The following is a 16,005-nucleotide window of genomic DNA, read 5'->3' as shown; positions in this document are numbered from 1 at the left end:
TCAGACTTTCCAGGGTCTATTGGTTACTGGTTCTGAATTGACACTGATCCTAGGAGATTCCAAGAAACATTGTGACCCTCCAGTTAGAGTAGGGGCTTATGGAGGACAGGTGATTAATGGAGTTTTGAGTGATGTCCGACTCAAAATAGGTCCAGTAGGTCCCCGAACACATCCTGTGGTCATTTCCCCGTTCCAGAATGTATAATTGGAATAGATATACTCAGAAATTGGCAGAATTCTCACATTGGTTCCCTGATCTGTGGAGTAAGGGCTATTATGGTTGGAAAGGCTAAATGGAAACCTTTAGAGTTGCCTCTGCCAAAGAAAATAGTGAATCAAAAACAGTATCGTATTACTGGAGGAATTGCAGAAATTACTGCCACTATCAAGGACTTGAAAGATGCGGGGGTGGCGGTTCCCACCACATCTCCCTTTAACTCTATCTGGCCAGTGCAGGAGACAGACGGATCATGGAAAATGACAGTGGACTATCAAAAACTAAATCAGGTAGTAACTCCAATTGCAGCTGTTATACCAGATGTAGTTTTGTTACTTGAGCAAATTAACACATCTCCTGGTTCCTGGTACCTGGTATGCAGCTATTGATCTGGCAAATGCCTTCTTGTCAGTACCTGTCCATAAGGTAAAATAAAATCTCCTTAAAAATAATAAAAATTGTATTTTTAAATGATTAAGTGTCCATCTCTATGGGTTATTTTATAGATTATGAATATGACCTCAGAGGTGAGAGGCTGGTGTAGGTGAGCACACAAGGGTCAGCCAACAGCTAGACACACACACACACACACACACACACAGAGAGAGAGAGAGAGAGAGAGAGAGAGAGAGAAAGAGAGAGAGAGAGAGAGAGAGAGAATCAAATTAAAAGACTGTTTTAAAAAGTAAACTGGAGAGATGGCTCAGGGGTTAAGAGCACTGGATTCTTTTCCAGAAGAGCAGGGTTTGATTTTCCGGATTCACAGAACAGCTCACAAGGTAACTCCAGTAAATCCCCAGGAGAATCCAATGTCATCTGACATCTATAGGCACTGCATACACATGGTACACAGACAATACAGGCAGATAAAATATGCATTGACATTTAAAAAAATATGTTTAAGAAGGGTGATCCTTCAGTGCAGGTGAAGGGTGATCCCTCAGTGCAGGTGAAGGGTGATCCCTCAGTGCGGGTGAAGGGTGATCCCTCAGTGCAGGTGAAGGGTGATCCCTCAGTGCAGGTGAAGGGTGATCCCTCAGTGCAGGTGAAGGAAGGGTGATCCCTCAGTGCAGGTGAAGGGTGATCCCTCAGTGCAGGTGAAGGGTGATCCCTCAGTGCAGGTGAAGGGTGATCCCTCAGTGCAGGTGAAGGGTGATCCCTCAGTGCAGGTGGAGGGTGATCCCTCAGTGCTGGTGAAGGGTGATCCCTCAGTGCAGGTGGAGGGTGATCCCTCAGTGCAGGTGGAGGGTGCTCCCTCAGTGCAGGTGAAGGGTGATCCCTCAGTGCAGGTGAAGGGTGATCCTTCAGTGCAGGTGAAGGGTGATCCCTCAGTGCAGGTGAAGGAAGGGTGATCCCTCAGTGCAGGTGAAGGGTGATCCCTCAGTGCAGGTGAAGGGTGCTCCCTCAGTGCAGGTGAAGGGTGCTCCCTCAGTGCAGGTGAAGGGTGATCCCTCAGTGCAGGTGAAGGGTGCTCCCTCAGTGCAGGTGAAGGGTGCTCCCTCAGTGCGGGTGAAGGGTGATCCCTCAGTGCAGGTGACTTCAGTGCCGGATGACTCCTCAATGAAGGAGCGAGCACTTGCTGCGGCTCAGTTCCCCTTGAGTGTCACGTGATCACTACTGACAACCATCAAAAGTTGAATTTCAGAGCAAGGAAAGTAAGGGAAAGTGAACCATCAGCCACTGCTTTCAAAGTCTCTCAAAAATCACACCATCTGCCAGAGGAGAGCAACAGAAGCCACGTTCTCCAAGGCAGAGGGCAGGTTTTACTTCCTTCCGGTCCTGCTCCTAAGTGGACTCATTAGACCAACCCTGCAAAGCCGCCTTCACCAAGGGTGAAGCTGGAGCAGCTCAGTGGTACAGTCCTTGCTTAGCACAAGTGAAGCCCCACGTTCCATCTTGGCTCTGTGAAACAGAGAAAAACAACAAACAAAACACCATTTCCACCTAACGAAGACAACAGAAACTATCACACCGTTTTATTTTCAATTGCTACTCCAGTTCCACAAAGCTGTGGCTAACAACCTGAAGGGTTGTTTCTTTACATCCCCAGACACACAAATTCTTCAAACATCAGCAGTCAACAAATGCCCAAGTTAAGGGGTAAACCAACAGCTAGCTTTTCTCAGTCTCTGGTCATACCTCCCTGTCCACCCTGGAGTCTCTAGCCACTAGGAGGGCACCAGGTAGGCTGGCCAGCGGTGAAGTTTTGCCCTTTTCTCTGATCCCTCCATGGGAAAGAAGAAAATGGAGGGCCTCAAAATCAACCAGTTCTCAAAACACAGCACACTACTAGCAACATAGCGTAGGAATATAGTATCCCCCAGCTGTTCACCCTGCCGGCTCTCCCCACCCCCACCCCGATTCCCAGCTGTCTCCTCCAGCTGTTCCCCAGAGCTGCATGCCCCCAGTCACGCTCCTTTCAGACTCACTGCTGCTCTGGGCAGTTTTCCCCAGCCCTCTGTCAGGATTTTGACAGCATGGTGGGATTACACAGAATTAATTTGAAAAGAAAAACTGCGGCTGAGGCATAATCCAAGGAGATGAATGTGAGCACTCCTGGCCCTCCTGACCTCACCCTGCTCTGTCATACTATCCCTGCCTGCACCCTTCTCTCGGGGCACACAGCATCTGGATCTCCAAGACTACAAGTCCCATGGCAAAGGCCACATGTTTTAGGAGGACAGTAGGTTCTGTGGCCCCTTGGATGACAGCTGGGGCTGGCATTGAGGGCACCACCAGGTGAGCCTCTGGAACCCATCTGAGGGCCCAAACATCTCCTTCATGACCTGGTGACCAGAAGGACATCGCTCCTTCTGGTAGATCTGTGTGTGCCGTTCCTTGCCTTGGAATTTGTCCTGAAGCCAGTCTTTACTGAACTCCACCACATGATCCACAAGGGTCTCCAGAGAGGCAGAAGTCAGGAATGAGCCGAGAGAGAGGGGATGGATTCTTGCCCTGTACAAGGCTTCATTCTTTATAATGTTCCCTGAAAACAGAGAGACATCCTCATGTGAGCTATCTACATAGGTTCAAACTTGCTATGCAGCCTGGGCTAAACTCTTGATCCCCCTGCCTTATCATGTAAGTGCTGAGTTAGGGACATGTGCCACCACACTAGCTCATGATCTGTCTCAAGCGATAATGAGTAGGGTCTAGTCCATCTTGCTGGGTTACTGACCAGCTAATGAGCTAATGATCTTGCTAATGAGAGGAGAGTAAGCTAAACAGCACACGGGGGCAACAGACTAAACAGTTGACTTCTTCCCCAAGAGTTTCATAATCTCACTTGCAGTTACAGCTGAGGACTACCTGGACCCATCTCGGCTTCACTGCTTGCCAGCAAGGTGCCCTTTGCTTTAGTTTCCTCATCTGAATAAAAGGGAAAGCTAACAAATGATTATCTCATGGAACAGCATAAGGACGGGACTATGCCAGAGTCCCTGGAGTCACGTGAGGCACGCTGGCTCTCACCAGTGTCATTGTGTAGTCGGGTCTCTGTACACATCCAAAAGCCACTTCTGGAAACTGTTCATCCTTCTGGCACAGAAACAGACTCTACTGGTTGGGCCATGAGAGCACAGCACTCTCCCATCTTCTCAGCATGAACTGTATTCATGGCAGGCAAGTCATACTTTACGTTTGCTTTGCCAATAACAACTGCTTTAACAGCCAGCTGTGATGGCCCTTACTGTTCTCCTGTGGGCAGAAAACGGCCCTCCCAGTACTAAGAACAGCAGCATTCCTGCTCTCAGCTGGAAATGCTCAGTTTCACGTCGCAGTTCTCCAGAGCTGAGACCTGCTTCTCTCTCTTGGCTTCTACGAGCCTGGAGCTGACCTGATACTGACTCTGCTTTGATGTCAGAAGCCCCACTGTCCAGGAGCAGTCAGTATCTGTTAGTGGGTACACTTCTCCCTCTCTTTTCTTTTAAAAAACATTTATTATTATATGTAAGTACACTGTAACTGTTTTCAGACACACCAGAAGAGGGCATCAGATCTCATTATGGATGGTTGTGAGCTACCATGTGGTTGCTGGGATTTGAACTCAGAACCTTTGGAAGAGCAATCAGTGCTCTTAACTGCTAAACCATCTCTCCAGCCCTATTCTTCTTTTTGTTTCAAATATCTTTATTTAAAGAAGAAACTTGGTAAAAATAGGTTTTTTTTTTTTTGGCTTGGCCTCTAATATCTATTTCTATTTCTCTGCATTCCTATAGTCCATACTCTTTCCAGACACACACCTGTCCATGTTCTTACTTTCTTAAATCTTATATTTCATTTTTATTGAACATTTTCTTTATTTGCATTTCTAATGTTTTCCCCTTTCAGGTCTCCCCTTCAGAAACCCCCATCCCATCTCTCCTCCCTCTTCCAGTGGCCTACAGGACCACCATTCCCAGCATGACTTAACCCAGAACCTTCTATATGTTCTGTTAGGTCACCAAGCTTTAGAGGATGCCAGGTATACAACATGATCCCTCTGTCAGGTCACACTGATATCATATCAGAAGGCCACGACAGTCTTATCATGTCAGGACATGGTCCAAAAATGGAATCTTTCGAGGAGAATTCCGAGTGCTTGTGAGAAAACACCAAGAAAACAAGACAAGAGTCTTGTTTTCTTCAAAACATGGAATTATTCTTGGAATGAGTTTTCATGCTCTTCCCAGGTATATCAGATAGGGGTGAGTTTACTTCGTTGTTCATGCAACAGGCTGTTATTTATTTATAGATCTGCAATGGCTATTCCTGGTTGTTAACTTGACTATATCTGGAATTACTACAATCCCAAAAAGGAGGGCACACCTGTGATCCAGATTTTGAGGCTGGAAGACACAGTTTTCTGACCTGGATCTTGACATGGAGATCTTAAGGCACAGTGGCCACGCAAAGCTTAGGCAAGGTAGCAAGGTAGTACACGCCTTTAGACCCAGGAGACTGAGGAGTGCACATCTCTCAGTTCAAGGTCAGACTGGGACAAAGCAAGTTCCAGATCGGGCACCGAAGCACACACCTTTAACCTGGACCATACCTTTTGCTGGACCTATACAAGGACACTGGAAGAAGGAAGATTTCTTCTTCTTTGTCTGCTTCCACTAATTTGCCAGCACATTTGTTGGAACTTACTGCTTCAGGATTCCAGCTTATACAGAAGACCAGGTGAAACAACTAGCCACATGGGGCTGAGCAACTACTAGATGTTTGGACTTCTCATTCACAGCTGCCCATTGTTGGGTTAGTTGGACTACAGACTGTAAGTCTGTAGTGACCATTCTCTTAACTCTCAGAATATAAATTGTCTGATGCTTTGAATAAAGTTGGCTAGTGCATGAGACTTTTGTCTTCCTCATTTATCTGGTCCATTTTTTCCCAGGTCCCACTGCCTCTAGGGCAGTATACACTATCATGTTGTGAATGTTATGCCAGAAAAAAAAAGTAAGGATCTTCTTAAACTAACCTGAGTCTAAAATCAAGGGATAAACAACCTTAAAACCAACAGTGTTGGCACAACCAAGATAGTAGTCTTTAAGTATAGCCTGCCCTACAGATGAGTGACTTTTCCAATAATCAACTCTGTGGGGCTCCTCCCTATCACACAGGTCATACCTAATCCTGAGAAGTATCTCTGGTCCAGTAGTGTGTAGCACACAGGCTGAGCCTGGCGTAGAGCTTCCAAGGCTTGTCCTCGATGGAACTTTTCAGACAAGATGTCACAGGTAGGCACAATCACTGGAGGAGGGCTCCATGACATCTGGCAATTATAAAATGCCAGGAAGCCACCACCACTAAAATGGAGTACCAGCCTGAGGAGACAGAAGAGATCATATATATGGTGTTCTCACACATAACGAAATCATTCATTACAATGACCACTGTGTGGTCAACTCATACATTCATAAACAGTCCCCTGTAGAGTCAGTTCATAAGTATATATGTTACCATAATATAAACAGCTCACACATGCAGCTATTAATGTACATCACCATATAGTTACTGCTATATAACTATTTCACATGTGCATACAATGACCACTATGTAGGTCATATTTACACACAGTTACTATCTATGCTGTCAGGTCAGCTACACATTAAGTTTCTATACTAGTCTGGATCAAACTGAGAAGTTAAGGTCCTATGGTCAGAATCATAAACATCTCAGGGCCAAAAATATGAAGTAAAGTATGAATATACATTGCAACAATCCATGTTGAGGATGGAAATCTGAAAGTCTGAATCTAGGAGGTTAGTAGGACCAGAGCTGGGAGTTGGGCGGAGCTCACAATTGAGATGATGAAGAAATGGTGGCAAAGATGGCATCACTTCCAGTTTCAGGACAGATTAACCAACTCCTACAGGTATGTGTCCCTAAGCCTCTTGGATGTTAAGCAAAGAAAGGACATCTCACACACTTCGGTAAGGAAATAATGGGATTCTCTGCAGTGATAGTGAATCCAACCAGAGCTGCCTCTACACTGGAAGCTGCAGAACCGGAGTCCATGGCTGACCTAGTTAGTGTTTTTGGGAAGGGCAGATAACTCTGGGAAGCTAGGAGGTGGGCACATGCCTGGAATCCAAGCATGCAGAAGCTGAGACAGGAGGATTATGAATCTGAGACTAGCTTAGGCTAGTCAGGAATAATACAGCAATGTTTTCTTCTTGTTTCTAATTGTCAGAGCTGGCGAGAAGGCTCAGAGGATGCAGGCACTTGCCATCAACCCTGATGACTTGACTTTGGTCTCCAGGACCCATAGAATCAACTACTGAACGTTGTCCCCTGATCTCAACACATGTGCTGCGGCATATGCATGAACACATGCAAGGGTATGCACACACACAGTTTAAATGAGTAAATAAATACATAGATAAATAAATGTAATAGAAATTTCTCTTTCAAGGATTGGAGGTGAGGCTCAGAGGTCTTGCACAGTACTACAAAAGAACCCATCACACTTATAAATACTGTGTCACTCAACAGAAGGGGAATCCTTTGCTACAAGGGAAAGTCAGAAGTGACTACTTACTACATAAAACTTAAAATCTCCATGTGCCAAAATGCTTTACAAACACACTCAAGGGACATACGCTGGCCTGGAAACAATCCTGACAACACCTATTATCAAACGTTAATACCCCAAGGCTTAAAAACTTGCAACATGAAGCTGCTCAGACAGACTAAGCTTCCCATGAAACCTTAACCTGAGTTTGATCTCCACAATCCACAGTAAGAGGAGAGAATCAACTCCGGGAAGTTGTCGTCTGAGCTCTACATGCACACTGAGGTACATACACTCATGCAATGATAACAAAATAGAACATGTTCATTGCTGGCATGCATGCAAACATTCCAACGCCAGTCACTAGACAAAGCCAGCTGTTAGAAGGTGCATTCCTGGTAACTCCCTGGAAACCCAGAGGGAACCTGACCACAGTCCATGCTGGTTGATATTTAATTAAAGCTTGATTCAGATTTGAAAATCATACTCTTCCTGGAGCAACTGGGAACTGCCCGTTAAAGGAAGCAATACCACACACATGTGGAGCTTCATGCACCAATTTCTTCTCAATGTTCACAAATTAAATAACTTGGAAAATGGTAACCCTAAATTCAGAGCACAAGAGTCTACACATACATTCTTCTTCTGAGACAGCTCATCTTCAAGTACCACGTTGGCTGGGAACCCCCACCCTCTTCTCTCCAGGACTAAGCAGATACAACCACCTAGGTCCAGGGCCAGTTCTTATGGGTGAATGTGCACCCTTTCACCTAGCAAGACCTGGACCTCCCCAGCCATGCCTTGCCACAAAGGGGACTGAATAAGCACAGTAAACGCCACTACGACCCCTGCATGTGTCACACCATTACCTGGGCACTGGGTCTCTCCAGTCACCTTTTTTGTTAGCTTTCTTTGCTCTGGAGAAGTCATTCACCCAGATACTGCCAAACAAACCAAACCTGACCTCGAGCCACCTCTGGGCACCTGCTAAAGGGATCTTTGTCCCAAGATCATATGATCCATCAGATCTACTGGTGGCAGGCTCCCCAGATCCAGAGGGGCCTGCAGAGGTTTCCTGAGCACTGGGACCCAAGGCCAGCTCTGGGTCCACACCCTCTTTCTGGCACGTTCCTCGTACATTCTGTGGGTTGCTGTGGAGTGGCTCCATCTCCTCATCTGGATCAAACCGGAGGAATAATCTTTTTCCATGAACCTGGGAAAAATAAAAACAAAAATAAGCAGAACACGTATTGACCCTTAGAGACCTTCACAGGGGCCAAAGCGTCACAAACAGCTAGAGGCCAACAGTCTGGTCCCTTCCCCTCTCACAGAGCTTCCCCGGCTCAGAGGATTTCTGTGTCCTTTGCCCTTTAGTCCCAGAGGTGTGAGCAGCAGGTACGTGGCTTTGCAATGCCTGAAAGCAGCTGCAGAAGGTGGAGAGCGATGAGATCTGTGCCAGACAGCAAGGTCGCTGAGAACGTCCTAGGAGAGCTGTTCACAGGGATTTCAGGGACCCACTCAAAGGGTCTACAAAGGGTTATTCTTTTAGTTACTTCATGACAATCTTTCTAGGCCCAACATAGTCATCTGTTCCCAAATCTATCCAGCGATGCGTGACAGCTCAGTGCCAGCTATCAAAGTAAGTGCTGGGACATCAAAACCATGGGACCTGAACCATGCAGGACAGTCTCTACAAAGAGGCCACCAGCCTGAAGTTTGGAAGATGTTGACTCCTAAACTTAGACTGTTCAGGACCTCAGTTTCCAAAGATGGAGTCTAGGTGAAGGGTTATGAGCCATCTTCCACTCAAAGAATGGTTCTGTAGTCTGTTAGGTATGTGTGCCTGTGTGCATGTGTACAGTGGGAGGAGAGAACCAGCAATTATCAGATACATAACATATTTAGTGTCAGGTATAAAGTCTACTTCTACAAGAGTTTTGTCAAATAAGTGTCTTAGTCCTTGCTCTGTTGTTGTGAAGAGACACCAGGACCAAGGCAACTCTTAGAAAAAAGGCATTTAACTGGGAGCTTGCTTACTGTTTCAGAGGATTGGTCCATTAGCATCATGGCAAGAAGCAAACGGCATGCCACTGGGACAGCATCAGACAGCTGCTGCAGGATATTTGATCACACTGTGAACCCTGAGATGGTATTTACTGAAGAAAAAAAAGATCTGTTTCTAGTTGTGGTGTGGCTCAGCCCTTAGCACACACCTTTAATCCCTCTGGCTGGAGTCCCTGAGTGCCCTGAAAGAATTCTGACTCCCACTTGGGCTGAGGTCTGAACTCGGATCCTTGACAGTGTTCAGCCCTTGCTTCACAGCTCGCCTATGGGAGCCCGTGGCACCGCATCAAAGATGCACATAAGTCAATGGAGTTCTCCTGATCCTGTGTTGGGTCATGGGGTGGGGGGTGGGGGTCGCCAGGTCTGTCCTTTTCATCTGTTCTTCACAGCCCCCAGTCCATTGTGAAGGGATACACCACACTGAGAGCAGGACCACATGCAGTCCTAGCACGGCTGTCCAATGCTTAAAGAAGGGATATCACGAGTCATCCTCAAGGCTAGATGTCTCCAGGGGAGGAGGGTAAACCAGCACACCTGTGTGAGCCCTGGGAAAGCAAAACTCACCTGAGCATCCTGGAGCCACAGAGACTGAAAGGTGGCAGGGTGCAGCTTCTTACTGCTGCCGCCTGTCTTGATCACCTTCTGGCCCACAAAGGGGGAGACAAGATGGTGGAACTTCCTCACAGACGGCCCTTCTGGCATCTCTGCAGGAAGAAAGCTGCAAAGAAGACCTCTGACTTAGCCTGGCCCTCTCTTAGCCTGGCATGTCTGATCACCGGTGTGGCACCCCAAGGATTTGGGCCACCCACTTTGAGAATATAGATGTCAAAACCCGAGCTGAACTGAGGTGGGGGGCTCAGATCTCAGAGAAGACTGAGCTGGAATTGGGTAAGGGCCAGCGTCTCAGGATTGGTTTCTCTTCCTGGCCCTGAGCCTTATCCACACAGCAAATGCTAATCACTACAGTATGCTAGGTGGCACGTAGCAGGCACTGCCTACTTCAATGGCACTGCCACCTCAGTGGTCAGCCACTCCTTGGTTGGTTGGTCCTTAAGGCAGAGTCTTGCTATATAGCACCAGGTGAGCTGGAACTATGTAGACCTAGCTGTCCTCAAACTTTCATCCCAACCGTCTTTCGACTGATCCACACTTGGGTCTGGCTCTCTGGACCACCTCAGGTAAAGAAGACCTGCACTAGTTCAGTGATCTCTAGAAATGGTTCTCTGTCTGTGACCACAGGCTAGCAGAGCTCAGAACCATGATAAGCAGACACCAGCCGGGCAGGGCAGCTGCCAACCAGCTTAGCTCCTGATATGTCCAGCAGCTGAAAAGCCAGCGTAAAAGGCAAGGCAGGTCTACACGTCACCCCTCCCCTCCCTTCCCTGTCCTCACTGAGATCCACCAGGATGAGACAGCTGGGGAAGAGTACACCCAGATTTTACTGAGCAGGAGTGGTCCCCCCATCCCCCACTCAAAGCTCTACCTAACCTCACCTGCCACTCACCAGCACCAGGCTCATAAACTGAAGTGAAAATTAACAAAGGTATACAGCCGGGAGTTATTATTGCAGTGTTTCTAAAAGCCAGGATGGCCGTTGTTAAGCCTCACCCTGTAGCCCAGGCTGGTTTTGAACTCTCTAAACAATCCTTCTGCCTGAGTCTTCCAAGTGTGAGCCATATACAACTCCCTCCCGACTAAGACATTTAAAATTTATACTGGGGAATCGGGATGCCCCAGACATCCTGCAAATTCCCATAGCTTCAAAAATAACACATTCAATAATGCGATCTATCTTGAGGCAGGTTTGCCTGTATTCCAAATGCCACGCTGGCCTCTAGGCCACTGTGTACGGATGGTCTCCACCTCCAGAGCTCTGTCATTCCCCCCTGGTTTATGCTCAAAATCAGGGCATCTTGCAAGCCAGGCAATCCCTCTACCAACTGTGCTAAGGCCTCAATAATGCTTAACTAAATTCATCCCTGCTTGGATTCCCGTCCACACACCCGGAAATTTGTTAACAGTTCACCTAGACAGACCTTCAGGGCAAAATACTGGGCTGGAAGGCAGCTTGCCAGGCACTGGTACCCTAACCACCTCTAAGTTTAGAGTCTTCCTGGCTACTGTCAGAGATATTTCTGGAAAAGCCAGTACAATGCAGCATAATCTTAAATCCCAGCACTCTGAAGGCAGAAGCAGGGCCCACTCAGAGAGTTCAAGGTTAGCCTGGTCTACCACGAGAGCCTGCACTACATAGAGGTCCTGTCTCAAAGCAACCCCTGCACCCCTGGGTATGGTTTGATGGACAGAAAAGGTGAGAACCTTGGACTTCGTCGCTAGGGCGAGGTGGCCAGGCTGAGCAGGATGTGATCCCTTCACTCCAGGAGCCAGGGGAGAGTCTTAGGCCAGGGTGTTTTCTAACTCTTCTATGTGATTGAAGGGGGAAGGGAACACGTGAGGGTCACGAGGGCTCGGGGAGTCGGAAGGCAACACGATCTACAAAAACAAATTTACGACCAGGCTGCGCATGTCCGGAAGAGACACTGCTTAATTTTCCTGTGAAAACTGCTGACTGCGTGCACGTGTGTGGGCTACAGAGGGTTGGGAGGAGGCTGCAGCGGGCCCCGGTGGGTCCTGGGAAGCCGCAGCAGGATCGCAGGATGCGTTCAGCCGGCTGGAACGCGCGGGATCGGTAGCGGGGTGGCTGGATTTCCAGGGGCACCTCCCCGGAGGGGACCGGAGCTACTTCCAGGACTCAAGGGTTCCTCTCCGGGCCCCGAACTGGCCTTGGAGGTGGGTGGGGAGCGACAGAGTTTCTGTCCTGGAAGCTCTGGGTGCTGGAGGTGGGGTGCACCCAGAGGGGGAGCTGCAAGTTTCTTTCCTGGAGGCACTGGAGGTAGGGTTCACCTCGGGAGGGTGATGGAGGCTTCTCTACTCGGGCTCCTCCTATGGTCTCCTTCCCGCGGTGAACACTGGAGGCACAGCTGTCAGTTTCTGTCTCTCCCTCCCCCTCATCGCCATTCCCCCATCGCCCTCCCTCCCCAAACCACCATGGTGATACAAGCTCTTTCTCTGGGAAGTAATTCTGGGAGCACTTTCATCCACCCTCCAGAGTCACCATACCTCTGAGCAAACCCCCCACCTCCCCATCCCCCCATTTCAGCCCCACCTCCCCGTCCCCCATTTCAGTTTCTTCATACCCTTTGCAAAGTTTTGTGGGTGTGTGTGTGGGGGGGGGTTGTAGTTTTGAAACAAAGCCTGGCTGTCCTGAACTCCTGCAGGAACCACCAAAGTTAGTTCCTTTAGTATTGGGATTTTAAAATACAGCTAACACACCTGGCCTGTAAACACTTTTAAAGAGTGAGATTTATTTACTTTTGCTTTATGTTTTTTTTAGAAAAGTGCCACACAAATGTTTATCTATATACTTTTAGTTTTGTTCACTTACACACTTTACCCTGTGTAGAAATATCAGTGCAGTTTTTGGTACTTGGCTTCTTAAACTTAAGATGAATTTTTAGATCTTCTATTTCCTTTTGAGGATAAATGAAGCAATTAAGAACTCCCTGATGGTTTCACTCACTGCTGGCTAGGTGGTGTCCCGAGCTTAAGGTGTGGGCTCTGCTTGTTCAAAGCCTATCATACTCAGTGTCTGCATGGTACATCTCAAGGCTGAAAAAAAAAATAGTGCTTTGAAAGGCACAAAGGCTACGATTTGGGCTGCTTCTTGAACTCCGCCCCATGTGCTCTGTGTGAATGCCTTCCCACGCTTGGTGCACACATAGAGTCGCTCCCCAGTGTGAGTTCTCGCATGCCTGGTGAGGTGGGAACTCTGCGGGAAAGCTTTCCCACTGTGCTGACATTGCTAGGGCCTGGCTTCAGTATGAGTTCTCAGGTGCTGAGAGATGGCTGAGCTGTCACTGAAGGCCCTCCCACACTCTGAACACTCACATGGTCTCTCTCCACTAAGATGCTGCGTGAGGGAGGAGCTCTGAACAAATGCTGTCCGACAGGCCATACACATGTAAGGCCGCGCTCCTGTGTGGATCTTCTTATGGACAGAGAAATACCTAGCATTTCGGGACATTTTACCATATTCACTGCATCGGCAAACTTGGCTCCCCTTGTGAATATCTCTAGAGAATATCTGCTTAGCATGGCGGCTGATGACTTTCCTACAATTGTTGACTCTCCTGAGCTTTCCCACTCCAGAACCCTTATAGTAAGTTTTCATATAGGGACCACATTTTATGGAAGCCTTTTCCTCTTTCAGAGGCCTTTAGGTGATTTTTTACATAGGGGACATGTTTTTCAGAAGTGCTAAGTTCCCCGACTCTTTCCCCTTTAGAACCCTTCTGGCGAGGTTTTACACATTTCAATGAATTCCTGCTTCCTTGGACTTTATATTCATAGCCTTCCTGGTGAACTTTTACAGATAAAGCATGTGTCAAGATACTGTTGTCCCCGGCTCTCCCTACCCCAAACTCCTTCTGGTGATTTTGTACAGAGGAACCTTGTGATGTGGAATTGTTGCTTTCCCCAACTTTATGCCATTCAGGACCTTTCTGGTGAATCTTTGCAGGTGCATCAGGCACCATAACATTTCTACTGTCCCTAAATCTACCCTCTTCAGACCCAGTGACTTTCTGGTAAAATTTTCCAGGCACAGTAAGTGTAATGAGATCCCTGCTGGCTCAAGCCTTTCCCCACTCAGAACCCCGTTGGTGGTTTTTTTTATAGAGGAGCCATGTGTCATAGGATTGCTGCCACTCCTGCCTTGCCACTCCACAGAGTCCTTCTGCTGATTTCTTATGTGTAAACCTCATGTCATGGAAATGGTGTTTGTCCTGCCTTTCCCCTTTCCAGTGCCCTTCTGATTAACTTTTACATGCTTTCTAGGAAGAACTTCACTGCGTGAGCACTGGCTTTTGTGAAGACTAGTTTGGTTCTGAGACTCGGAGCTTTCAAAGAGCTTCTTCTGAAGGTAGCCTTTTTCCTATAGAAGCCCCACTTGATTTGATTCTATGGTATGTATTTCTTGGATACCATCTTGTGAGATACTTTCAAAGACAGTGGACTGGGTACCATTCCTTGAGAGATCTTTTGGGTTTGGGTCATGAATTGGTTTTACCACAGGAATCAGAGAGTCTGGAGTTTCCCAATGTAGTCTCCCATTTCACTGAGACCAAGTTGCCCCAGGTCTCTTGCATCACATCATGATACTCAGTTCTCTGCATCAGACCTAGTAACCACCACCCCTCCTGACTGAAGTCTACAGCCACATCCTGGAAAGTCACCGACTCCTCAGGTGGTACAGTAACTGGTAAAGTGGCCACATCCTTCTTTTTCTCCTTTAGTTGATCAGTGGTCTCACTAGAACAGGCAAGCCAAGCATCGTCCTTAGACACTGAAGTCATATTCTCTAACAAAGCCACTGCTGCTTTGCAGTCTTCTGGGTGCTGTGACTCTACCTACACTTGAAACTTCTCAGGCAGTGCATTCAGGAACTGCTTGAGCAACAGCAACTCAAGGATCTGCTTCTTTGAACATGTATTGGGCAGCAGCCACTGGTGACACAGCTTACGAAGCTGGGACACAGCCTTCTGGGGACCAGCTGACTCTTTATACTGGAAATGTCAGAACTTTGGCGAGAAGCTTCATCTTGTTCAAATAAACAGCTTCTTGTCTGTTGAGCTTGAGGTTATGTGGGTTCAAGTCTTCTCCACTTTCTGGGTAGAAGGGCATTCTGGGGACCAGCCACATCCTTGTTCAATGTAAGGACTTCAACAATCTTGATCTTCATCAGGGGACTCTCAGCAGGGAAGGAATTCATTCCAGGGTCCGAGGAAGGCCCAGAACATTCTGGAAGAGTATCTTGAGGAATTTCTCTCTGCATTGGCCTGCAGTCTTCTTCTGAGATATCACATTTGACTTGGAAAAGTGATGTTCCACTGAAATCATGTCACTGTAGTTCTCCATTGTGATTTCCCTGAATAGGCACTTCTGCTGGAGGTCTAGCTGTGCCCACCCTTGCTTGGTAAATGTCAGTGATACATCTTCAAACTTCACAGAATCATGGATCCAGGTTGTTGGGAGCATGGAAGCCATATTGTCCTCTGTTCTCTCGCAGGATTTGGGAGAATGCTGACCAACCTTCTCGTAGGTCCATAGATGTGGGCCCACTCACGAAGCGGACACTGGGCTCCAGAGGTTGCAAATAAAGCAGAAGAGGGTGCAGTCCCCAACAAGCTTTCACGAAGCATTAGAAGTGCCTGCGAAAGACAAAATGGTGCTCGCCCTTCAGTCTTGTCCCGAATTGTGTCGGCTCATTGGTCCGGACTACAACTCCCAGAGGCCCCCGCGGACGTGGAGCAGCAGCAACAGGCGGAAGCCGGAAGTCCGTAGGTATGTGCTTTTGGCTGCTAAAGAACTAGGATGAAGCCTTCCAAGAAGTATACTAAGACGCTGAGCACCAGTACCTCTGGACAGAGACCAAGGCTAGGAGAGAGTCGAACCCACTAACAGGAGCCGCTTTATATTATTTTAGTAGTCTTTGCATTTTTATTATATGCTTTAAAAAAGTTCTGTATTGAAGTTTTTACTTGGAAGATTAAAGATGGTTAGCAGGCTATTCAAAGATAGGACTCCAAGAAGGAGCCAGCACTTTATAGGATGTCAAGGGACCTTTGGTGAACTCTGAGGAGGCCTTCAGAAGTGGGTAAGGTGTCAGTCT

At 47.6% G+C, this 16,005-nt stretch overlaps 1 protein-coding gene, 1 long non-coding RNA gene and 1 pseudogene across 3 annotated transcripts; 1 reads left to right on the top strand and 2 right to left on the bottom strand.

Annotated features, from left to right (window-relative positions):
• Positions 1 to 1,304: 1,304 nt before the first annotated feature.
• LOC127691422 (uncharacterized) lies at positions 1,305 to 1,719 on the top strand. The gene is made up of 3 exons (XR_007979261.1): positions 1,305 to 1,386; positions 1,531 to 1,606; positions 1,655 to 1,719. It is a non-coding gene; the product is annotated as an uncharacterized LOC127691422 (long non-coding RNA).
• A 451-nt stretch (positions 1,720 to 2,170) lies between these two features.
• Positions 2,171 to 11,696, bottom strand: Neil2 (nei like DNA glycosylase 2). 2 transcript variants are annotated; one of them, XM_052191226.1, is made up of 5 exons: positions 11,595 to 11,696; positions 9,840 to 9,993; positions 8,081 to 8,424; positions 5,825 to 6,021; positions 2,171 to 3,203 (listed from the first exon to the last, which is right to left on the bottom strand). In XM_052191226.1, the coding sequence occupies exons 2-5, from the start codon at positions 9,975 to 9,977 to the stop codon at positions 2,890 to 2,892; spliced, it is 993 nt and encodes a 330-aa protein (XP_052047186.1). In that variant the 5' UTR covers positions 9,978 to 9,993; positions 11,595 to 11,696; the 3' UTR covers positions 2,171 to 2,889. The 2 variants fall into 2 exon arrangements, with proteins under 2 accessions (XP_052047186.1, XP_052047187.1); XM_052191227.1 differs by lacking the exon at positions 11,595 to 11,696 and adding an exon at positions 9,249 to 9,367 and having other exon boundaries at positions 9,840 to 9,924.
• A 1,183-nt stretch (positions 11,697 to 12,879) lies between these two features.
• LOC127690696 (neurotrophin receptor-interacting factor 2-like) lies at positions 12,880 to 15,715 on the bottom strand (annotated as a pseudogene).
• Between the last annotated feature and the right edge of the window lie 290 nt (positions 15,716 to 16,005).

Source organism: Apodemus sylvaticus, chromosome 8 (genome assembly GCF_947179515.1).
Source record: "Apodemus sylvaticus chromosome 8, mApoSyl1.1, whole genome shotgun sequence".
Classification (NCBI taxonomy): domain Eukaryota; kingdom Metazoa; phylum Chordata; class Mammalia; order Rodentia; family Muridae; genus Apodemus; species Apodemus sylvaticus.
Note: the sequence above shows the minus strand (reverse complement) of the source record. Positions and strands in the feature narration are given on the sequence as shown.

Bases quoted from the DNA above. Each gene is read 5' to 3' on its own strand.
- Neil2 (XM_052191226.1), bottom strand. From the start codon at position 9,977: ATGCCAGAAGGGCCGTCTGTGAGGAAGTTCCACCATCTTGTCTCCCCC. The intron at 6,022-8,080 runs GTAATGGTGTGA...CTGTCTCCTCAG, and splicing joins TGGAGAGACCCAGTGCCCAG to GCTGGTACTCCATTTTAGTG. The intron at 3,204-5,824 runs GTATGACCTGTG...CTCTGTTTTCAG, and splicing joins GAGATACTTCTCAGGATTAG to GGAACATTATAAAGAATGAA.